General features: G+C 42.4%; 2 protein-coding genes and 1 long non-coding RNA gene across 8 annotated transcripts in view; 1 reads left to right on the top strand and 2 right to left on the bottom strand.

The window, feature by feature from the left end:
- Window positions 1–25,000, bottom strand: part of LOC121705041 — a 52,285-nt gene that overhangs the window by 24,404 nt on the left and 2,881 nt on the right. For 3 of the 4 annotated variants that reach the window (XM_042085746.1, XM_042085763.1, XM_042085753.1), the window contains exons 2-3: window positions 10,992–11,260; window positions 978–1,533 (exon numbers count right to left, since the gene is read on the bottom strand). In XM_042085746.1, the coding sequence (XP_041941680.1) occupies window positions 978–1,533; window positions 10,992–11,187 (752 nt within the window). In that variant the 5' untranslated portion in view covers window positions 11,188–11,260. The remainder of the gene's footprint in view (window positions 1–977; window positions 1,534–10,991; window positions 11,261–25,000) is intronic. The other variant, XM_042085773.1, reaches the window with a different exon arrangement.
- Window positions 17,401–25,000, top strand: part of LOC121705155 — a 23,073-nt gene continuing 15,473 nt past the window's right edge. Inside the window, exons 1-2 of the long non-coding RNA XR_006030720.1 lie at window positions 17,401–17,413; window positions 17,738–17,741. This is a non-coding gene — a long non-coding RNA (uncharacterized LOC121705155). The remainder of the gene's footprint in view (window positions 17,414–17,737; window positions 17,742–25,000) is intronic.
- Window positions 20,199–25,000, bottom strand: part of exoc3l4 (exocyst complex component 3-like 4) — a 46,691-nt gene continuing 41,889 nt past the window's right edge. For all 3 annotated transcript variants that reach the window (XM_042085433.1, XM_042085437.1, XM_042085445.1), the window contains one exon: window positions 20,199–21,738. In XM_042085433.1, coding sequence (XP_041941367.1) covers window positions 21,504–21,738 — 235 coding nt within the window. In that variant the 3' untranslated portion in view covers window positions 20,199–21,503. The remainder of the gene's footprint in view (window positions 21,739–25,000) is intronic.

Below are 25,000 nucleotides of genomic sequence, written 5' to 3'. Positions count from 1 at the left end.
ACCCGAGCCTGATGCAGATGATGCCTCAGTTATTCCCATGCTAGTGATTAAACGTTTGTGGATAGCCTGTCTTTTTAGCCCATTAAACGGAACAAACAACAAATGGAATTCTAATTGTCTCCAGAATCAGATGAACGTGCACGCACGCAGGTCACACACAGCGCACATTAACACAAGAGGCCCAAGCAAGCATAGCCTATTGAAATAGAATTCTAGTCTTACCATTGATGAAAAGTCTTGAAATGAACTGCAACAGTCTTTGAAACTACAGTGCCTCTGTCACGATCCATATGCAGCATCGACGTTAATTGGGGCAACTCGAGGAAATCCTCATCCAGTTGAACGAGACAACCTTATAGCCTAGCGGAAGCCTATGCCTTTACCACAGTATGCAACGCAAATAATCTTAAAATCTCCTGATAGGCTAACAACTTTTTTTAACGTCACCCAAGAAATGCTGCCTGAAATGCACATGCGTTGTCACGGCTACAAACAAATCTTGCACACAGGAAGAAAGCTGTTAGGTCTTTTTTTACATTTTACTTTTTTCTCAAAAAACAAACGTTTGCATGTAAAGCAGACCTGTTGGTTACCCAACATAATAAGCAATTTTAAATGTAAAGCTTCCAATGCATATCCGAACCCGAACCGAACCCGACTATAATTTCTAAATATTTGTTCGAACCCGACCCAACCCGTCGGGACCCGTCGGGCTCGGGTCGTGTAGCCACACTCTAGTGTGTGTGTGTGTTTGTGTATGTAGGTGTGGTTGTGTGTCTGTGTGTGTGTGTGTGCGTGCATGCATGTGTGTGTGTGTGTGTATATGTGTGTGTGTGTGCGTGCATATGTGTGTGTGTGTGTGTGTGTGTGTGTGTGTGTGCATGTGTTTCTGTGTGTGTGTGTGTGTGTGTGCGCACGCGCATATGTGTGTGTGTGTGTGCGCGCATGCATGTGTGTGTGTGTGTGTGTGTGTGTACCTCAGGTAGGTGTGTAGTGTCCACTCCAGCACTGTGAACGTCTGGTCTGCGTTCAGGTTCTTCTGCAGCAGCAGTTCCAGCTGGCCGACTGTGTGGGTGTGGTACCTGTCAATCACAGTGCCAAGCAGCCCCGCCTCTTTGAGCACAGGAGCCAATCGCAGCAGCTCCCCCTGCACCACTTCCTGCACCTGCCTCAGGTAGGCGCTGGGCTGGGGGGGCTGCTGCGTAGCACTGACCTCTGCTGGCAGAGAGGGGAAGTGCAGCTCCACAGACTGCTGCACCCGCTGCTGGAACTGACCAAGCCAGGGCTGGGGGTATCTGCCTGCCCTGCTGCCCTGACCTGGGGCAGGAACAGGGTTCTTCTGCCTCCAGGCCTCCAGCAGGCTACCAGGGTTCTGCTCTGGGGATCCACTGGCTCCGTCCATCAGAACCTGCTCCAACTTCTCCATGACGGTGCCACCCAGCTCCTCGGGGTCAGACTCCACTTCGGAACCTTCGGTTCCACCGAGCTCCGCGCACAACTGGGCCTGCTCACCAACAGGGGGCAGCACTGGGTCTGAGAAAACAGAGCGGAGACAGGGGGTGTGTGTTAACAAGTCTCTGTGTGCGTGTATGTGTGTGTGTGTGTGAGTGAGTGAGTGTGTTACACTCATTAAGCAAGTCTTTCTCTCTCTTTGTGTGTGTGTGTGTTGTAGAATAGAATCTTTATTGTCATTGTACATGTACAACGAAATTTGTTTTTGTGTGTGCTAACAAAGTCTCTTTCTTAGCAAGTGTCTCTCTCTCAGTCACTCACATGCACAGTTAAGCTACAGTTAAGTCGAGCTACAGTTAAGTCGAGCTACATTTCAGTCGAGCTACAGTTAAATCGAGCTATATTTCAGTCGAGCTACAGTTAAATCGAGCTACATTTCAGTCGAGCTACTGTTAAGTGTGTGTGTGTGTGTGTGTGTGTGTGTGAGACAGCGTGTGTGTGTGAGAGAGACAGTGGGCCAGATGTACGTACATTTGCGAACATAGCGCTATCAGCGCCATGGACACGCCGCAGATTGCGAACGCTGTCAGACCCAAGTTTCCGTCGTATTTATCAAACTTTCAATCCAAAGTGTAAACTGCGCTTTCTCTGCCTTTCTCCGCCCATAAATGCAATTTACGAACGTCCACAACTGAACGGCAGAGCCGTTGAATAAAGTTAACTGATGACAACATTACAAAAGAATCAAATGTTTAGCAATCTTGAAATACATGATAAGATGTCAACAAGCAGAGAGATAATGAAGATCAGTAGTTCTTCTCAAACTACTTGTGCATGTAGGCTATGGAAGATTGGTCAAATCTAGCAAGTAGGAAAGTTTAAGTGAATGACGTGAAAGTGAAAGTAAGACATTCGAAAGGCCAACGAAAGTTAAGGTTGCTTTTGATAGTAATACTTAAAAAAACTGGTGTTCTAAATAACGATTCTGTTCTCTTATTGATGCATTGAACTGCAATTTGGATTAACACCTGCTTTTACAAGGCAGAAGTATTTAGGCGCAGAATAGACATGCGCTTTCATGAGCAGTCTTTGTACATACCACGGAATACATAATTAGGCGCTATTTAAGCATTCCCTTCCGTCTCTTTACGCTAAACTCTCCTCTCATATGCATGACACGAAAAACACAATGTGCCCTTTTCAGCTCCCGCGACAGGCAGTTTGCTCTTTAACATTTTTGCGGCCTGTTTGTATGGCAAGCCATTAGAGCATTTATTCTGATATCTTGATATCAAGCATAATTGTCATGTACATGTAAGCCATTTTTGTCAACTAGTTAACTAGTGAGCCATGTTTGTGTGAACTAGTTAACTAGTGAGGGCCAAAATATGCACACTAGTTAACTAGTGGGAGCCAAAAGGCTCACTAGTTAACTAGTGAACACATTTTAGCTTCACTAGTTAACTAGTAAAGGCCAAAATGCATACCAGTCAGCTAGTTGAAGGCTTTTGGGTCTCACTAGTTAACTAGTGACAGCCAAAAATGTGCACATGTTTACTAGTGAAGGCAAAACACCTCACTAGTTAACTAGTTGGAGTAGGTCAATGTCACTAGTTAACTAGTGAACCATAAATGGCTTACTAGCTAGCTAGGTGATGGCAGTAGGCTCACTAGTTAACTAGTTGATGCATCATTTGTCCAAAGTAGTTAACTAGTGAGGTCATAAATGTATACTAGTAAACTAGTTTAAGACAAAATTCACACTAGTCAACTAGTGGCGCAGAATTCAAATTAGGAGGTGGAGAATTCTGGAAATTGAGGCTTTCTATTGGCTCCCTATGTCCAAATAGAACATGACAACCAATCACAGTGCAGAATTTCACGAAATCCCACCCACAACATTTGCATGTGGCACACAAGTAACATGCTGGCCAAAGATACTCTAGCTAGTAAATTAGTGGCTTCAGTGTGACACTTACATGTAAACTAGTAAAGGCAGAACTGCTCACTAGTTAACTAGTGAAGACACAAATGCCCACTAGTTAAATAGTAAGGTCTAAAAAGTGTCACTAGTTTACTAGTGTGCACCAAAACACCCACTAGTGATGACAATTTCCATTCGACTAGTTAACTAGTGAGGTGCAAAAAGTGTCACTAGTTTACTAGTGTGCCCCAAAATGCCCACTAGTTAACTAGTGAAGGCCATTTCAGCCCCACTAGTTAACTAGTGAGATGTCAAAATGGTCACTTGTTAACATCTAAAGGCTAAAATACCCACTAGTTTACTAGTGAGGGTGTTGTGGGCCTTACTAGTTAACTAGTGGCATGCATATTTTGTTCACTAGTTAACTAGTTACACCTAAAAACACAAACAAGCTGACCGTTTTTGTCCACTCGTTAACTAGTGGAACAATTTAAGTCTCACTAGTTTGCATGTGTGGCAGTGAAGCAGCTCGCTAGTTAACTAGTGCGCACAAGACACACACTAGTGGCTGTTTTTGGAGCTATCTAGTTCACTAGTAATGCAAAAGGTACTCTTACTAGTTAACTAGTGACAAATTGGCCTTCACTAGTTAACTAGTTGACATGTTTGGCCTTACTAGTTCACTAGTAATGGAACAGGACATGCTCACTAGTTAACTAGTGAGCATATCTGAATTATAATGCCTTTCACTAGCTTATAGAGGGCATTTTGAGCCTTACATGTTAGCTAGTGAGGACAAAACACTGTCCATAATGAACTAGCAGGAGAAAAATGCCCCTCACACTAGTAAACTAGTGGAATTTGAATAAATACACAAACGGCTGGCATTTTGTGCAACTAGTTAACTAGTGGGACGTAACATTGGCCACTAGTTAACTAGTGCTCAATGTCGCACTTGCATGCAAATGAAGGCGGAACAAGGATTTTGACTGGTCCATTTAGGACTCAGAAACCTAGAAAACATGGCTGACTTCGTCCAGGCTGTTCTAAGAGCAAACTTTTATAAACTAAGATCGTTTGAGCATTAAAATATGTTTTGATAACATGTCTAGTGACAAAGTTGTGGTGTATTGCTGTAATCTTCGTTCAGTTAATGTCTACAATCTTTAGTTTTTCAGTTATTAGTCTGAAAATCGCGCTAAAACTGGAGGCATTTGTATATGGTTGCCTAGCAACAAAACGTTTCAGTAACATGAACATTGATGATAGCATTGCTGATGTGGCAAGACTAGCTCAAGTGGTTAAGCAGCAGGACATCATGTGGGAGACCAGCAGGGTGCGATTTGTAGGTGGGGATGGTTAGGATTCCCCCCCCCCACCTCTGGTTTTCCTATCCCTACCTCTGCTAAATTATTTTTATCGTCGGGGGGGACAACATTTATCCCCCTCTGCCCCTCATATTGATTAATGCTACTTCATATAAGTAAAGCGCTGCAACGTGAGAACAGTCTAGTAGGCTAGCCCAGAGCCATATAAAGGTAGAGTTGCGACAATGGGTGTTCAAAATTCGTTAAGGTTTGAAACTTTCTGGGGATGGGGATTTTACACGATCCTTCATCACTGGGCTAGTGTGCCCTGCTTTGTTAATATGACCAGCTGCAGCTCCCTCAAATCTAGGTTCTCTCATGCATAGGCTAGCTTTTGCCAATGAAAATGAATGCAAAATAAAAAAAAAACAGTCCTGCTCCTAACTGAAGAAACGTTTACGTTACCAACAATGTTAACAACAAACTCAGTTTCACTGCTGCAAATAGGCCTACAAAGTTGGCTGTAAATATGCTTCGCCATATTTAACGAACCAGCTAGCTTTGTGATAACAAAATCTTACCTTTTATGTGTTTAGTCCACTGAAAGTTATCCACATATCAAACGCTTAAATCCACAGTTATGGAGGAATTGTTTTGGGGAAGCAGTTGCACTTTATCCCACTTTTGCTGCCCTTTTTAAAATTAAACCACTTAAATTCATAGCCTAGATGAGCATTGCATAACGTTACAACTATGTTGACATGATGGTAAAGCTAAATGCCCAAGACACGTCACGTCATAAAAGTTGTAGGCTACAAACGCAAAAACTTAATGACAGCTCGTTTGTGGTGTTGCCTAGTGCTGTCTAATTGAAATGCTATAGGCAAGGTTTATCTTAGGTTTTTATTAGGTTATTATGTGTGGCACATTTATTGGGCTTTAGCCTCTTTTAATTTATTTGATAAGGAACTGATAAAAACTGAGCAGCAGAAAAGCTGTCATAGTCGATACATAAATAGTTTATTATTATAATTAGGTTATTAATACTATTACTTTACTACTATTACTGTTGTTACTGTTATTATTATTATTATTCGGATGAGCCAATAATGTAAATCTGAGTCTGAAATGTTGGCTACAAACAGTCTGTAACTGCACTGCTGCTATTATAAATTGTTAACTTTCGGGAACTATTTGAGGCTTCCATTAGCCGCCATTGTTGAAAAAAAATGAAACATTAGCGTCAATGGAGTTGTCGCAACTCTACCTTTATATGGCTCTGGGCTAGCCTACATAATAATCTGACATCAGAAACGCACCGTCACCGTCAGCACTCATGCTGCTGACAGAGTGGCTGCGTGATAACTTAATTTGGCCTTGATCGTGCAGGACATTTCAGAATGTCGAGTGTGTAATCCATCATAAATGGCTAGGGTCAATGGAAAAGTTAGCTGGACAAATGAAAGAAAACGAGAAGGATTCAGTGAAGCATAATAATGTTTTAGAACCTTCAAAATTAGAAAACTGATGCAACTGAAATGGAGGACAACTGCACGTAGAGTAGAACGTAGGCCTATTGTCCGAAGGAACTTACATTAAATGAGGAGATATTTGCTGAATGTCACAAAAAGTGTTGCTTGGCATCGCTTATTCAATGGCTCTTTACAGAAACACCTGTAGTTTGCGGAGGACGAACGAGAAAGCACTCGTTTGATAAATCAGCCAGTAGTAGACAAATAACTTTTAGAAATAATCTGTACTGCAAAAACGAATGTTGGTGGGTATTTAAACCATCTAGCGGGTGTTTTAACAGCTGCAATAAATAGAAGCTTCATGGTCTTTATGTTCTGGTTCGTAAATTATTTTCATAAAACTTCAAGTTGCCCTATAACTTTACTCTCCAAACTCTTCACTGCACTGTAGGCAATTAACTGACAGTATGATAGGCTATTTATTTTCTACAATAAACACATTTTATTTTTCAACTTATATACAATATTACGCACTTGGCAATATTACGCACTTGGGTACTGAACGCAAATCAGCAGGAGAGAGAATGCACGTAGCCTATGCAGCGTGTAGCGCAATGTGTCTATTTGGTTACCAACTAACACTGTTAGCCAATTCACTAACTTAAGACTTCAGTGCCATCATATACAACGTTTTTTTACACAACAAATACAGAAAGGATGGAGGCAGCAAAAGTAGAGAAGTCATTTCAGATGGGGCAAGAACAAGGTGAATTTGTATGCTTGTCAAAACGTAGTCCTACCCTGCATTAGAGGAGCTGATCATCATACCAAGCACACTCGCTGCACTTTTAATCACTTTTAATTCTGCGCCACTAGCTGACTAGTGTGAATTTAGGCTTCAACTAGTTTACTAGTATACATTTATGACCTCACTAGTTAACTAGTTTGGACAAAGGATGCATCAACTAGTTAACTAGTGAGCCTGCTGCCATCACCTAGCTAGCTAGTAAGCCATTTATGGTTCACTAGTTAACTAGTGACATTGACCTACTCCAACTAGTTAACTAGTGACATTGACCTATTGCAACTAGTTAACTACTGAGGAGTTTTGCCTTCACTAGTAAACATGTGCACATTTTAGCTGTCACTAGTTAACTACACTCTAAAAAATGTTGGGTTAAAAATGACCCAAATATAACCCAGCCGCTGGTTAACTATTGGACCAACACCACATTGAGTTATCCTAACCCAATGGTCTGGGTACATTATTAAACCCAGCAGATTGGGTATGATTCTAACCCAAAACACTGGGTTATATCAACACAACGTTAGTTAAATTGGCACAATAGACTGGGTAAAGGTAACCAATGTGCTGGGTTATAACTATATAAATGTTGAGTAAAATTCACACAGTATATTGGGTATAGATTCAACCCAAACCACTGGGTTATATCAACAGAACTGCTAGTTAAAATAACCAGTTGTCGGGTTTTCTAAACCAAGTATTTGGGTTGCATTGAGAGAAAATGGGCAACAAATAGCCATGCAATGAAATAAAACAGTTCGACATAATTATTTATTTGACAGTTTACTTTATTTTTGAATGGATAGTGTGGTGATTTTATCTAGACATAATAACTTGTGTGTGTGCATACTGGTTTATTAGAAGCATGCTGGTTTATTAGAAAACATTCCATCTTATATAAGGATATTGTTTATGCAACTGTTATGCAACATTTACTGGAAGTCATGAGACTGAGCGGTCAGAGACTAAGAGTGAAACTGAGGAGGAATGGCAGTGAAAGTAAAACCAAACAGGGCTGAGAAGAAGTGGGGGGGTTTACAAGAAAAGGAGGCAGAACCAAAAGTGAAAGTACACATAGAACCAAAACACATACTCTGCCTGGCAACAGATTACACATAGGACCTGGTCACATGTGTTCTGCCTAGTAACACACATTTTTTAATGTTTAGATGAGAAGGGTTTTCCACCAATATCTCAAGTCCCAAAACGTTCTGATTGGCTAAAAAGGGCCTGGTGACGTTCCTAAGGATAGGAACGCCTCCCAGGCCCCTGAGAGCATAAAAGAAAGCGCTCAGACACACTCAGATCAGATCTCATCGGGGTAGCAGCTGCCACTCATCACTCTATTGCCTGACGGTCCAGTCCTGACGCTGTTTGGATTGTATTATCACTGCAATACGGTGAATAAAGGATCAACAGTCTTCAGCTTCTTTCGTCTTGGTGTTCTCCTTCGGGTCTTTGACATCAGAGTGCTAGTTGGATTGGAGGTTCGGGAAAGTGGATAGTTTTTCCACGACAATAGCCTACTCTAAAAGCAGCATCAGCATGTGATAAGTTACTTCCATGAAGACAGCTAGATTCCACGGTCCATTTGGGAGTCAGCCCTGTCAATCAAAGAAAGAAAAAGAGTAAATTAATCACTGCTATTGACAGAACTTTAGATCAAGACTTTCACAAACCATGATCAGTGAATGATGTTGACAAACATTAAAAATTCGGAGACAAAATATTAGCGCAACACACTCGGAAACCATGACCACCTCATGGAGTTGTTTAACAGCAGACTGACAAACATACGTTCAGTAATATTAACGTTAGTGGCAGTGATAGTTCTACCGTTAGCTAGCTCATGTTAACACATTCAGTTAGTTAAATTCAAGTTGTCTGTAACGTTAATGTTACCACCAAAAACCACCCAGTAAGTTACATGGCTATAATATGAAGCTACCCTGAATGAATTAATATGTTGTTTGGCATGATGATTACCGTACGTAAAGAGACTACTTCGACTGTATACATTAGCTGACACACATGCTGCACTAACACGAAGCATTTGTTAGAGCTAGAAGCTAGCATACCAACCATCTGCTAACGTTAACCTAGCCAGCTGTTGGTATGCTAATTTTAGTTCTTTGTAAAAGTTTGTTTTGTTTCTGTTCAGCAGATCATACCCAGTCAACACAGAACTATGTTTTAAAGAGTCTGTCTTTGTGTAGATTTAACATTAACATGAGCAGTAATTGTAAGACTGTAAATTAATGTTAGCTAACGTTAGCTGGCTTGAATGTCACAATTCTTAACCTGCTTAGGCTGAACGAAATTAGAATATCCATTCATATCACGAACTGGGTGTAGGCTACTTTTAAAATCCGTCTGAATAATAATAATAAAAAAGTTAAAAGCAGATACATACCTTCCAAAATCGCCTGATTTCCACTGCATGTTGAAAGCTGCTGGACTGCATGGACGGTTGAAAGAATAACGATTTCCCCCGAACTCTCAAATAACTATGCAGCTGTGTTAAAGTTACCCTGGTGCTGAGTAGTGTGCTCACGTCAGGTGGGGGAGAGGAGGGGCGCTGTCCTAAACTATCAACCCAACAAGCTGGGTTACAGAAAATAACCCAACATGAGTAAAAACAACCCCACACAATGACCCAACAGTTTCAACTCAGCGTTTGGGTTGAGAAAATAACCCAGCATTTTTTAGAGTGTAGTGAGACCGAAAAGCCTTCAACTAGCTGACTGGTATGCATTTTGGCCTTTACTAGTTAACTAGTGGACATTTCTGGCTCTCACTAGTTAACTAGTGAAGCTAATATGTGTTCACTAGTTAACTAGTGGGCATTTATGCTGTCACTAGTTAACTAGTGCGCACAAACATGGCTCACTAGTTAACTAGTTGACCAAAATGGCTTGCATGTTGGCCTGATATCAAGATATCAGAATAAATGCCCAAGCGGCTGGCCAAATTACATAGAAGTGGGAATTTGACATTCTGTAGTCAGCTAGTAAACATTTTTGTACCTTACTAGTTGACTAGTAAAATATAGAAGTCTTTAAACTAGTTAACTAGTGCACATTTCAGTGTCCACTAGTTAACTAGTGAACATGCTGAGCATTACTAGTTAACTAGTAAGATATGAAACATTTGAACTAGTTAGCTAGAGAAAATGTGGGCCTTACTAGTTAACTAGTGAGCATTTTGGCTGTCACTAGTTAACTAGTTCACACAGAAATGGCTCACTAGTTAACTAGTGGACAGAAATGGCTTGCATGTACATGACAATTATGCCTGTGAGTAAGTGAGAGGGAACTTCCAGGAGAATGAAACAGTGTTGGTCTCAGTCACTTTTAGAGACTTTTAGAGTCCAATCAATAATCTCTAACTGGCTTTATTCATGTTGGTCTCCAATCAATAATCTCTAACTGACTTTATTAATGTTGGTCTCCAATCAATAATCTCTAACTGGCTAATATCCCATGGCTGGACACAACAAGCCTGATATTAACCTCTGGCTAACACACACACACACACACACACACACACACACACATGTAATACATAAACAGACATGCACACACTCTCCTCAAGCACTGCAAGTGAAAGTAAACAGCTAGTTGACACACACACACATGAACACAGCACATATATTATATTAACCTCTGGCTAACATGACACTTAAATTCCCCCGCATACATAAAACAAACACACACACACACAACATACATTCAGTACAGTACACACACACACACACATATACATGTTACAGACACACGGCACACATACAGCACGCACACACACAACCCCCAGCATGTACACACACACACACAACCCCCAGCATGTACACACACACACACACACACACACAACCCCCAGCATGTACACGTGCGCGTGTGCAGGCAGACACGCACACACACAACCCCCAGCATGTACACATGCACGTGCGCAGGCAGACACACACACACACAACCCCCAGCATGTACACATGCGCGTGCGCAGGCAGACACGCACACACATTAGGAGCTGACCATGGCTTGTCCGGCTGCTGAGCGTCCTCAGTAGGAAGCTGTCCTGTCCGTCCTCTGACCACTTCCTCCTGAGGCTGAGAAACGAGCCCAACGAGCGTCTCTTCTTCTCCTTCTTCTCCTCTCCTCCCTCTATTCTCTTCTTCTCCTTCTTCTCCTCGCCTCCCTCTATTCTTGTCTTCTTCTTCCTCAGAGACATCAATCCCTCGTTCTTTTCCTGCCTTGTCTGAAGGAGTAGTAGCCAGGTGCTCAGGATCACACACACACACACCCTCACACAGATCTGTTGTGGCTGTCTCACCTTCAGGTGTGTGTGTGTGGCTCTGGTATCTGCCCCCAGATGTAAACACACAGGTATGCACACGCACACGCACACAAAGGAGGTGACTGTCTAACAAGTCGGTGCGCTTCAGTCACGGCACACTTATGTGTGTGTGTGTGTGTGTGTGTGGATCAGTCGCTTACAGAACCAGATTTTCTGGATTTTTTAACCACAGCCGTTATCAATGCAGACATCAGAGTGTGTGCATGGTGTGTGTGTGTGTTTGTGTATGGGAGTGGTGTGTGTGTGTTTGTTGTTTGTATGTGCGTGGTGTGTGTTTGTGTATTTGTGTGATTGTGTATGCACATGGTGTGTGTGTGTGTGTATCCGCGTGGTGTGTGTGTGTGTGCGTGGTGTGTGTGTATGTGCATGGTGTGTGTGTGTGTGTGTATGCACGTGGTGTGTGTGTGAGAGAGAGACCAGGGGCCTATTGCACAAAACTAGGATAAGGGATTAAGCCGGGATATCTTGGTTATCCTGGCTCAATTTATCCGTGATCCAGTTGCACAAAAGCGGGATAGGGGGCAGCAGGATATGTTATGGTATAAATCACCATGGCGATTTATTCTGTGGAGCTAGCCTGCTCCAGACCAGGCTAAGTTCCAGGATCTATTTAATCTCATCCCTTATCTCAGTCAGTCATCACAAACGGAAACCAATAGTTATTCCACTGCCCACTAAACATTGTCATCACATATACCTAGACCCACGGTCATTATTTAAATGTTTGTGATCATTAATTAACTTTTACATACCGACCTGTCATGCGACAATGTGACGTCACGGGAGTGCCTAACCATTTTGCGTGTGGTGGTTGCGGAACTAGTTGCAATATTCTCCTTAACAGAGGTGTTGCTGTTTGTTGCTGTTGTGAGAAGGCTATCGCTACCTACTTCACACCGTAGAAGAAGCAATGAAGCCGCTCTAGTTGCCATGGTGAATCAGTGAATCTGTGATCGGTGGTGGGGTCTATTTGTGGGAGCCGTGAGCGCACACTTATCCAGGATAGGTTTCACCTGGCTTGATGAATCCGTGTCTGCTCATCCTGGCTTGCTCGTTGTGCAACCAGTTAAGCCTGTACCCTCTTGTTTTGGATTCATTGAGCACAGCTCAGTAACTTATCCCGGATGTCTTAATTCTGCTTTTGTGCAACGGGCCCCAGGGCCTGTGTTGTTTGAGGAGGTGTGTGTTTGTATGTGTGTGTGTGCACGTGGTGTGTTTGTGTGTGTATTCGCGTGGTGTGTATGCGCGTGATGTGTGTGTGTATGCTCGTGGTGTGTGTATGTGCGTGGTGTGTGTGTGTATGCGTGTGGTGTGTGTGTGTGCGTGTATGTGCGTGGTGTGTGTATGTGCGTGGTGTGTGTGTGTATGTGCGTGGTGTGTGTGTGTGTGTGTGTGTATGCGCATGGTGTGTGTGTATGTGCATGGTGTGTGTGTGTGTGTATGCGCGTGGTGTGTGTATGTGCGCGTGGTGTGAGTGTGTGTATGTGCGTTTACCATCGTACAGTTACTACTACATTACAACCAGGGTTCTAAATTAACATCCGCCAACCCGCCAAATGCGGGTTAAAATTAATTTTGGCGGGTGTTAATAAAAACTTACTAGCTAGTTTGGCCGGTGATGCATGAGGCATTACATGCATGATACATAAGGCTCTGTTCTCGGTCATATATCCCCCTGACAGTACTTCCTACATTTCCCATGACCACTGTGCCGTAATGCTACGTGATGACGTTTAATACGCCCATTGGCTGCGCTCAGTTTGCAGTGAAACCAGCGCGAATTGCTTGAAACATTAATACATTGCTTGAAACATTAATACATACAAAATTGGTGAACTAGTTATCAAATTCTGTCACAATGCTGTAGAATTGCAAAGAGCATATACAGTAAAACTGTGAAACGTACATATTCAGTGTCTTGTACTCACTTACTCCCCTAACTACAGCAATGTGTAACTTTACTGTAGTTTTTAAATGGCTGTACAAGTACTGTATAGTGCTGTCTTGAGCATGTTCAGGTAGTGTCCCCGAGTTCTGACCTTTTTTTGCATGAAAACACTGAGCATAAACTGTCATAATGAAAACATGACAAAGCCATCTTGTTCTTAAACAATGGTGTCAAGACTTCTCATTTTGATGACACTGGCAGTTTCATTGACATAAATACTTGCTTTTGAGGAATGGACTATCCATTTTGAGCAAGTGACATGCTTTTGCAGGTTATCCACTAGGTTTTGCAGTTTGCACTAATTGTTTTGAGAAATGCACTAACTGCTGTGCAAATGTTAATAGTGATGTGAGAAAAGCACCAAAGCAAAGTCAAAGTTAAAGTCTGCTTTATTGTCAATTTCTTCACATGTCAAGACTTTGAGATCGAATTACGTTTCCCACTATCCCACGGTGGGATATTTTACCAATTAAGTCCACAGACCAACATAACATTCAAGTAAACAATATAAAAAGTAAATAAGAAGGCACATACAATGAAGAAAGAGCAGCAAAATTTGGGTTGAAATTGTGCAATTGTGCATAGACAGTCAATATAGTGCAAAAGTCAGGCCAATAAATGGCTGAGGTAGTTCTGTTTGACCTAAGTATGCAAGTGGCATAGTGGTGCAAGTTATGTAGGAGCAGCAGAAGTGTGTTCAGAAGTGTTTTCAGGACAACAGGACAACAACAACAAGTTGCAAAGTGTGCAAGTGTACAAGTGGAGTAGTGCAAGTGGAGTAGTGCAAGGCAGCCATTGTGGGTCCAAAGTCCAGGATGTTATGTAGCTGAGGGTGGAGGGGGGCTTTCCTGTTGTATTCAGTTCAGCTTCCGCCCCACACAGCGATACAGCTGAGAAAAACTGTAATTGAGAACGCGTCTGAGCGAGAGGGAGAGAAAAGGTGTGGCAGGTTCCAGCTGGCTTGTCATTGTTGATGATAATTTTAACTTTTTATTAAGTTAAGATGAAACTAAATGCGGCGGTGGTTGGGACAGACTTATGGGGGCGAGAAGAGGATCTGAAGCAGGGGATGAGAATATGACAGAGAAATAGATAGATAGATAGATAGATAGATAAATGATGGGACGAAGCCGCCAAACAGGAAGTGAACTCATATCTCAGCAACCCTTTCATGTATCATAACCAAACGGTGTATATTGACTACTGACCCCATCAGGAGGACACTCAAAAAATTTGGTAACCTTTGACCTCTAGGAGGCGCTGCAATTAAGACACATGCCTTTTGGCCTGTAGCTGCTGTTGTGCTTAGAATTAAAATGCACTAGTAGTGTCTGGTAATACTGTGGAAGGCCCTTAGGTAGACAGAGGACAACTTGTGACATCAATGTAATTGATTCGGCTGCCATATTGGATTTAATCAAAAACACAAACATGTTTTCGCAGGTCACAAATTTCAGCGGATCTTCACCAAAAATGGCAGAGACCATCTTCAGACCATTCCTTATCAGTGCATTGCTTTCTGGAACAATTGACAGAAGCATTCGCCTGTAACAGCCAATCGAAATTTGCGACGAAGCCGCCAAACAGGAATTGAGATCATATCTCAGCAACGCTTTCATGTATCAAAACCAAAACCTTAGTACATGTTCCTCAGACCCCATCAGGAGGACACTCAAGAAATTTGGTGACCTTTGACCTCTAGGGGGCTCTGTAATTGGCAAAAATGCATTTTGGCCTGTAGTTGCTGATGTGCATTATTCTGCAATGGAAGTCAATGGCAGCCCATAGAACCGTCTGGTAAAAAGTTATACAATTTTGCACACTGATTGGGGACAGTCAAATAATTAATTTCACCATGTTTAATGGCGGCACCTCAAGCGCTCTAGCGCCACCAACAGGCCAAAGTTGGACATCTGTTCACAGACGTAACTTTTGACCAGTTGACCAGAATGTCAAAATGAGGTATCATTGGAATCCTTGGGTCAAGCCGAGTTCAACACACCCTATGACGTCAATCTTTGACCTCTATGTTTAAATCACAGCAAGTGTGATCATATCTCAGTCGATCTTTTATTGTTGATGTGAAACTGATTACAGCAAGTTCTATCGAGTTCATTCTAACGCGTGCGTGCAAGGGTGGGGCGGGGTGGGACGGGCAGGGGCGATTGCGGCGGTGGGCTGGCTGGGGGAGGGGTGGCGACACTCAGCCCTGGTTCAGCCCCACAAAATCAGCTATGTTTTGATGTGAAATTTGAACTTGTAACTCAGCCAATCTTGGGTTGTTTGGCATTGAACTTGCTGTGACTGCTTAATGCTATATGTCTGATGCAACGGCATTGAGTTACATGGCAAATCTGGCCTACTGATCTGCCTGCTTGGCCCCCTCATTGCTGCTTGCAGCTATATTTAGTTTATTTATTTATTTCTCTCAGGGACCATGTACAAAATGCCCTAATCACGTAAAGAGAAGAGATGCTTTGTACCAGATTTAGCTAAAGGCTGATTTCCATCTGCAGTCTCTGGGCAGGTTGAAACAGTGGAATAAGAAACACACACGCACACACACGTACATGTGTAAGTATGTATGTACTATATGTATGTATGTATGTATGTATGTATGTATGTGTGTGCATGTGTGTATTAGGGCTGTTGGAACGAATTTCTAAAGTCGATTATAAATAGAATATTTAAAAAATCAATACTATTCGAATTTGGAAATTACTATTCGAATGTGGGGAGGTTTTTTATGTGTTGGCTAACTTTAGCGAATATGTGAAAACAAAATGCTTTTGTCACGTCTAATGCAGAATCTAAATATGGCAGAAGCGATGCACCCACGGAGATCACCACTCCTGACCATTTCAGCGATGTGGAACGTTTTTGGATTTCCATCAGAAAACGAAAAAATAACAATTACTAACGATGTAGTAATCTGCAGAATATGAAGCAGCGAGCAGCCTGAGTGCACATCTGATAACGCTACACCCTGACAAGCTAGGTAGGTAAACAGTCCGAGGACGAGGAACCGCGCAGCTAAAGCAGGAAGTAGGTTTTTGCCTCCCTCCTCTAGGCTATGTCCGGTGCTTTTGTCACTTCTCTGATGGGCATAATGGTTCATGGAATCGCGGGCCAATAGAAGAAAAGAAAGCAAACTTTCAGGAAATACTTAATTCTGTCATCAAACATAGAGGCATTCAATAAAGTGGTAGTGGGATGGGCGTTCATTCAGTGTGTGTGCGCGTCTGCGCAAAAGAAATTGAAACCACTCAAGTTGCACAGATATCGTTGGTAGACTGAGCTTTTGTTCAATATAACAAGTCAACCACGCGTTTATATAGTGGCATTGGCAAAGCCAGTTTATACAGTGAATAGAGATGCATCGTAAATATTAATACTAGGCAAAATTTGAGCATTAAATATTCAAATATAATTCAATTATTAAAAATCAATTATAACTAGATGTACCGCAGAGCGGTACAAAATATGACCGCCGCCCAGTCCAGCACATTTTTTCCACAAAAATAAATCACGCTGAAAGGCCTATATGATTCTAACTGTCTCACTAAATTGCATTATCCACACTCAATTCCCACTGGTATCTGCTAGACAACAAGTACCAAAACATGATTAGTTCATAGATTTCACATGTAAAATTCATTTTATACAACCCCACCCCCATCTTGCCTGTTCATAATTCTGAGAAATTCTTGAATTGTGTGCATGTGTGCGTGCACACGTTTATGTTTATGTGTGTGTGTGTGCGTGCTTGTGTTTGTCTGCGTATGTGTGTTTGTGCATGTGCATGCATGCATACATATGTCTACTGTGTAAGTATGTGTCATACGTATGATTACTGTGAATGTATGTGTGTGCGTGTGTATCTGTTTATGCACATGTGTGCACATGGAATGGGTTAACATGACCCCTGGCGGCAAACATACAGAAAAAATTGGTCATCCTAGGCCCTACGGTTCTCAAGATATTCACAGAAAACTGTGTCTGCCCTACCCTCCTTTCGGGGGGTCCAGTCCAGCGGGGGGGGGGCTACAGATCAAAACGAAAAACGATGGTTCCATGCTATCCATGTGGGGTTACATGCCCACCAAGTTTCGTGTACCCCGGTCTTTCAGTGTCCCAGGAATCCTTGTTGGTGTACGGTCACTAAATGTACACATAAATAATTTTATTGTAAGGCCCCCCATGAACGAAAGTTCAGAAAACTTGGCATACATTCGGAAGGTGTCATAATGATCCTACACTTTCAATTTCGTGCAGTTTTGACCATGTCAGCCAGAGATATTGTGATGAAAACACCTAATGTTTTGCTTTTTAATTTTTAACTAGGTGGAATAATAATAAGTGCTAATGGGATGGGTTGACATGCCCCCTTAAGACCAATATACATAAAAAAGGTGGACCTCCTAGGCCCTACGGTTCTCAAGATATTCACAGAAAACTGTCTCTGGCCACCTACAGGCCAGTTGGTGTATAGTAACATAAATTAATTTATTGTGTGGCCCCCCATGAACGGAATTCCACGAAACTTGGTGTGCATTAAGAGGGTGTCATAATGATCCTACACTTCCAATTTTGTGCAGTTTTGACTATGTTAGATCACAGATACCTGCGATTACAACACCTCATTTTTACTTTTTTGTGTTTAACTAGGTGGCGCTATACATGAAATGAAGGGTTATGGAATGGGTTGACATGCCCCCTTGAGATCAACATACAAAAAAAAAATGGTCCTCCTAAACCCTACGGTTCTCGAGATATTCACAGAAAACTCCTTTCGGGGGGTCCAGTCCAGCGGGGGGGGGGGGGGGGGGGGGGGGGCTACAGATCAAAAACGAAAAACGATGGTTCCATGCTATCCATGTGGGGTTACATGCTCACCAAGTTTCGTGTACCCCAGTCTTTCAGTGTCCCGGGAATCCTTGACGGACATTTGGACATGCGAAAAAGAAAAAAAAAAAAAATCTGACTAAACCTACTGTATATGACCGCTGCTTCGCTGCGCGGCGATCATAATAACGCCTACACAGGGACATTGCATTTCTGAGTGGGGTGCGGACCAGTGACGTGCACAGGAATTTTGAGGGGCAGTTGCTCTGACCTGAAAAAAGGGCACCCCCCCCCCAAAAAAAAAAAAAAACCTCATGGGTCATATGAACGACTGAGAATAACAGGGTCTTTATTAATATATATATGTATATACACAAAGAAGTAAAACACTGAAATACAGCACTCAATCACCTTAACTTATTATTATTATTTTAATGCCCACTAGTGGTATTTATGTTCTGCTCAGGCAAGATCTTTGAAATGACCTTTAAAATAGCCCATGTTTTTTTAGATGACAATTATTTAGCATGCAGCTCTTGTCACCAGGCAACGTTTTTGTGTTAATTACTCATCTTCGTAAGTCGGTATATGGTTAAATGACTCATTAAAGGGCGAATGAAGACTCTCTTGCCCGCCCCTACTGCTTGTAGGAAGAATATCCCGCTTGCAAGTTCAGTGTATCGTACCCGCCGACCGAAGCAGTTTCAGTTTACATCCTGCATCCACAGCACAGAGGCATAACGAAACGCTAGCGATTGTTGCAAACGTGTGTATAATGGCAGAGCAGGCGAAGAAGCAGCTAAAACTCGATGGAAGATGCAAAGAAAAGGAAAAGAGCTTCAGACCGAGCGAGGGGGAGTTTCGTAGAGAAAAAGCATCAGGCTTGCCTGGTGTCCCTTTAACCCTGTACTTTCTAGCATGGTCCTTTCATCCCATATTTGGTAATCATCACTTAGGCCTGCCTGCCCTCTGTGCAGTGCCGCTTCAGACCTCCATGAGCAAAATCCTGCTAAGGGGCCCTTCTACCTGAACTCTGAGCGCCAAAATGTAACCATTTTTTTACAGTATCATCTGACACCTCAGTGCTCCCAATACAATCATCCCACCCCATATTGGATGTCTATCACCAGCGATAAATGTCCAGTTTCAGTGTCTGGGCTGTTTGTTGGTTTTTATGCTTGCTGTACATATCCCCTTGCAAAAAATAACTGCAGTTTTTTCAGAGTACAGTTCAGTTATACCACAGTATAGTATTTTCCAAAATACTGCATTTCTGTAGTAAAGTACAGTACTATGCACAATGCAGTTTTTTGCGTCTAAAATACTGCATTCCCTGCATAAGAACTGCAAATATTTTCTCCAAAACTGCGGTTTTCATACTCAGAAATCTGCAGTTTGATACTTGAAGTAATGCAGTTTTTTTGTAAGGGTCTGGTTGTGCTAGTAGCCTACTGGCTGACTGTTCTTCACCTGTGTCTGTAGTAGGCTACTTACCAAAGACATAGGCTATGAACTGGCTCCCCTGATTCTCTCATTATTTCAATATCTATTCAAACGTAGACTATTTTAAACAATCATTGTAATACTTCATATAGGCCTAATTTACAATATGCATATATTGTCCATGCAGCACAGCGAATCGAAGTTAATACATTAGGCTATTTGCATACGTTCAGTCAGGGCCGGTTCTCCCTACGCACACTAAGCTGCCGCAAGTTAATGAAGGCCCCGCCCCCATCTCCCCTTGAGTCAAGCTATAGTGACAGACAAGTTAGTACAGTAGGCCCTATACAGACAAGTTAGTACAGTAGGCCCTATGCAGACAAGTTAGTACAGTAGGCCCTATGAAACCGAATTACCATTCAGGGCATGAAAAATGGAAGAAACGTCACGAGAATGAACAGTGAGAACAGCAGTCGGGTAAACTTGCCTTCGTTCCATGGTTTGATATCAACATACATCTCTCCAGGGCGTGTTGCTGACCTATAGGCCTAGGCCTACCTAACAGGGAAGTGAATCCCCTGATCTGTCTGTGGCTTGCTTGCCAGCCTTTCCCAGTCACAGTAGGAAACGGAATATTCTCTTTATTGAATTGAGTTAAAAACTTTATTGAGAGATGAAAGCTGCGTTGCCTGGTCATACGCTGGTCATGCATGAGAAGATGAGTTGTGGTGCATTTGGCAAAAATACTCCTTCAAACACCACAAACGTATAAATACTACACACACACTCTCACACACAGACATTATAAATGTATATTAGAACTACAGACATCATAGGCTACAAACATCATAAACATATACCACACAATGACATCATAAACATATACTACACAGTGACATCATAAACATATACCACACAGTGACATCATAAACATATACTACACAGTGGCATCATAAACCACACAATGACATCATAAACATATACTACACAGTGACATCATAAACATATACCATACAGTGACATCATAAACATATACCACACAGTGACATCATAAACATATACCACACAGTGACATCATAAACATATACCACACAGTGACATCATAAACATATACTACACAGTGGCATCATAAACCACACAATGACATCATAAACATATACTACACAGTGACATCATAAACATATACCACACAGTGACATCATAAACATATACCACACAGTGACATCATAAACATATACTACACAGTGGCATCATAAACCACACAATGACATCATAAACATATACTACACAGTGACATCATAAACATATACCATACAGTGACATCATAAACATATACTACACAGTGACATCATAAACATATACCACACAGTGACATCATAAACATATACTACACAGTGACATCATAAACATATACCACACAGTGACATCATAAACATATACTATACAGTGACATCATAAACATACTACACAGTGGCATCATGGTTTACTCTGCAGATATCAATTATGAATTCTCATCAGAATTTTGAGTGGGCCGTTTGGAGACCAAAGCCACTGGTTTGTGTGTGTGTGTGTGTGTGTGTGTCTAGGTGTGAGGAAGGAGGCTGGTGAAGCAGGAGAGGGGTGTGTGTGTGTGTGTGTGTGTGTCTAGGTGTGTGTCTAGGTGTGAGGAAGGAGGCTGGTAAAGCAGGAGAGGGGTGTGTGTGTGTGTGTGTGTGTGTGTGTGTGTGTCTAGGTGTGAGGCAGGAGGCTGGTGAAGCAGGAGAGGGGTGTGTGTGTGTGTGTGTGTGTGTGTGTGTGTGTCTAGGTGTGAGGCAGGAGGCTGGTAAAGCAGGAGAGGGGTGTGTGTGTGTGTGTGTGTGTGTGTGTGTCTAGGTGTGAGGCAGGAGGCTGGTGAAGCAGGAGAGGGGTGTGTGTGTGTGTGTGTGTGTGTGTGTGTGTGTGTGTGTGTGTGTGTCTAGGTGTGAGGAAGGAGGCTGGTGAAGCAGGAGAGGGGTGTGTGTGCCAGGCAGTCTGTGGTGGCTGCAGCTGGAATGTGGCTGAAGAGGGAGCGCTGATGAGCCTCAGTGTTCCCGGCGTTCCCAGCGTTCCGTCCCTCCTGCTTGAGCTCGGCCACACGCTGCAGGATGAGCTGGCGTTCCCGTCCGTGAGTCAGGCCTCGGAAAAACAGCACCGCCGCTACATGACGCTTACTGGACACACACACACACATATGCACACATATCCATACACACACACACACACATGCAGACACACACACACAGCACACACACACACACACATGCAGACACACACACACACACACACACAGCACACACACACACACAAACGCACGCACATACACACGCACACACACATTAGCTCTCATTACTGATGAATGATTATTATTTTGCCTCATGCCTTCATTCATATACAGTGAGTGATTCATTGATACAGTCTATCACAGTGTTACCCAATGTCTGGGTCGTGACCCACGGGTAGGAGATTTTATTTGGGTCGCCAGCACAATTTATGTTGTGTTATAGGCCTAACTGATACCATCTGGCATTTGATACCAGGAAAGCTAACAGTTTTCTATTAGGATGTAGTTTAGTTTGTTAACTACCACAGTCACGGTTTTGTCATAAAAGCTCATGAAACTGGCGCTTGGAACTCGGGGACGAACGCATCGCAGAGGGGGAGCCAGAGCATGGATATCTACCTCTCAAAATGAAACCGTTCTGTGGGGCGCCTGCCATGTACCTCGCAGTTGCAAACGACATGAATCCGCCTATTTGCACGAACATTAACAGATACCAGCTCCTCAACTTTACTGATTAAAATCTAGTGACCGTGCTGTCAACTAAAGCAGACATCCATAGACCGGACATAAGGCCATTAAATTTGCATGTTGTAGCGGTCAGCTATGCCTGCCTACTTATAATGATAAATGATAATGAAACCTACCGCTGCCCCAATCCCATTTAAATTCCTCGTTACAACAAACTATAGCCTACTTTTCCGTGGCGGCGCCCACACAACAAAACGTCTCACCCCTTCTTTCACCCCTGACTCCTTCAGTTGATATTTGACCTACTCTAACTTTTGATTTCGTTTCATACATTTTCTTTCTTTCATTTTCTTTCTTTTGATTAGAGATCGTATGCTCTAGGAGCACGATTCACTTTGTGTTGTCGGCGATGTGACCGACGTTGTCGGAAAACTGGTAGCCTGCATTTAGTTAATATTCCTGAGCTCAATAGAGGGTTGTTGAAACTGACTATTATATGTATGCTATTGTACGAAAGTGGTTTAACGAACAACTGCGTATTGAACATTTTCAGTTTGGTTTGAATGGAGTTTTTTTTTATTATTTGGGGGCGATTCCTTTGTTCATATGCGCCTTGAGGGCGGCTTACCTACAGCTAGGCCTGACGTTGGTAATACGCCACGGTCTTAAATACTGTTGTGAACTTGAACATTTCAATACATTCATTTTTCATTTAAAAGTTCAGAGTGAAACTGAGTCTCCTTCCCACATACAAAAAATAAGCTGGCGTAACTGAAATGAGTCACGTTACAATGTAGATAGTTTCGATTGTAGATGCAACAGTGCATTATATTCTTTAAAGTTAATAGCAACTCCTCACATTCTTATTTCTGATTTAAAATGCACAACAGTGCATTATATTAGGCTACAATTTAAATGGACATTTTACACACTATTCCTCTCGTTTTCTACCTCACTAACTCCAAAGTAAAGGCGCATATTCCGGCTATTTTGCGCAAAAGCCTCTTGTTCTGATATAATGACTATAGAATATAATATAATACAACAATACAACATAACGACTTGAGTTATTTGCTGTTTACATCGGAATTGACGTCCACAGTGTTGGACCCATTTGTCTGCAACGTAACCTACAAATTTTTTTTTTTAGAAATACAGGAACAGTGTATATGCTGACGAATGACGACTGCGCAACATGCAAGAATTTCCCCAAACTCTCGGATGCGCATTAAAACGTATCTTTTCAGTAGTCATTTCCAACTTTTCACGCTGATGGTGCTCAAAATGCAACACAACCGTAGGATCTATCTATCTAGATCCTATAGCAATGTATGGTTGGGTAAGGCATAGAAAAGTTGGAGAACCTGTGGCCTAAAACAATATTGGTGGTTGCAGGGTAGATTTGAAGTGAAATGGGTCGCGATTGTCTGTCATTTTTAAAAAAGTGGGTCCCCAGAAAAAAAAGTTTGGGAAACACTGGCCTATCATTCCTCTTCATTGCAGCCTGGCAGCCTACTCAACTAGCGTTAGCAGCATTAGCTTTGTGACTTCATATAATAGTGTCTAAGCAACCTGGCAGCCTACTCAACTAGCGTTAGCAGCGTTAGCTTTGTGACTTCATACTCAACTAGCATTAGCAGCGTAAGCTTTGTGAGTTCATATAATACTGTCTATGCCAGCGGTCCCCAACCACCGGGCCGCGGGACATTCCTAACCGGGCCGTAGCCTGACATGAGTTTAAAAAAAAAAAAAAAAATTGCAAACCAAATAAAATATTTAATTCACAATAATGTCACGTTTTTACATGGCATAGGCCTATATGCAGTTGTTTGATTGCACGCATGTTTGCATTTCGCAAGGTCTATTTTCTTACGTCTGTCTGTCCCGCCTTCAACACTATATATTCCCTTCAGCGCTGCGTCAGCTCACTTCACTTGATCAGTTCTTCGCGAACGGTAGTGTCACACGAAATTAGCTAAACTGCTAGAATGAGCAACAAAAAACAACAATCTTTAGAGCATTTCTTTGGAAGGGGTAGTGGGGGAAAAAAGACCCACTGATGATGGTAGTGAGCCAGATACCTCAAAGAAAAAGAAGGGGTCATTCAATAGGAAATATGACGAGTCATATTTAAAATATGGTTTCGCAGAGACCGGTGACTCGCATGCACCAAGTCCTTTATGTGTGGTATGTGGCGATAAGTTGTCAAACGAAGCAATGAAACCATCAAAGCTAATTTGACATCTAGAGTCCAAGCATCCTACACTGAAAGACAAACCCCTTGTCCGGTACATATTTGAGGAGGATGTTCAGGAGGATTTGTTGTGTGTGCTGTCACTTCCAACGAACACCACAGCTGCAGAACTGTTCCGGGCTTTGGATGGTTATGTGTCTGGAAAATTAGACTGGTCTTTTTGTATTGGCGTAGCCTATGCACTGATGGGGCTGCAGCCATGACCAGACGGCTGTCCGGTTTCACTGCAAGGGTTAGAGAGGTTGCCCCTGACTGCGAGCCCACACACTGTATCATTCATAGGGAAATGCTGGCTAGCCGAAAACTGTCGCCCGAGTTGAATGGGGTATTAACTGATGTAGTTAAAATGATCAACAACATTAAAGCACACGCACTCAACTCTCGCTTATTTGAGCAGCTCTGTGAAGAAATGGATGCAGAGCACAAACGC

Source organism: Alosa sapidissima, chromosome 1 (assembly GCF_018492685.1).
Source record: "Alosa sapidissima isolate fAloSap1 chromosome 1, fAloSap1.pri, whole genome shotgun sequence".
NCBI lineage: Eukaryota > Metazoa > Chordata > Actinopteri > Clupeiformes > Clupeidae > Alosa > Alosa sapidissima.
This window is presented reverse-complemented; position numbering and strand designations above follow the sequence as displayed.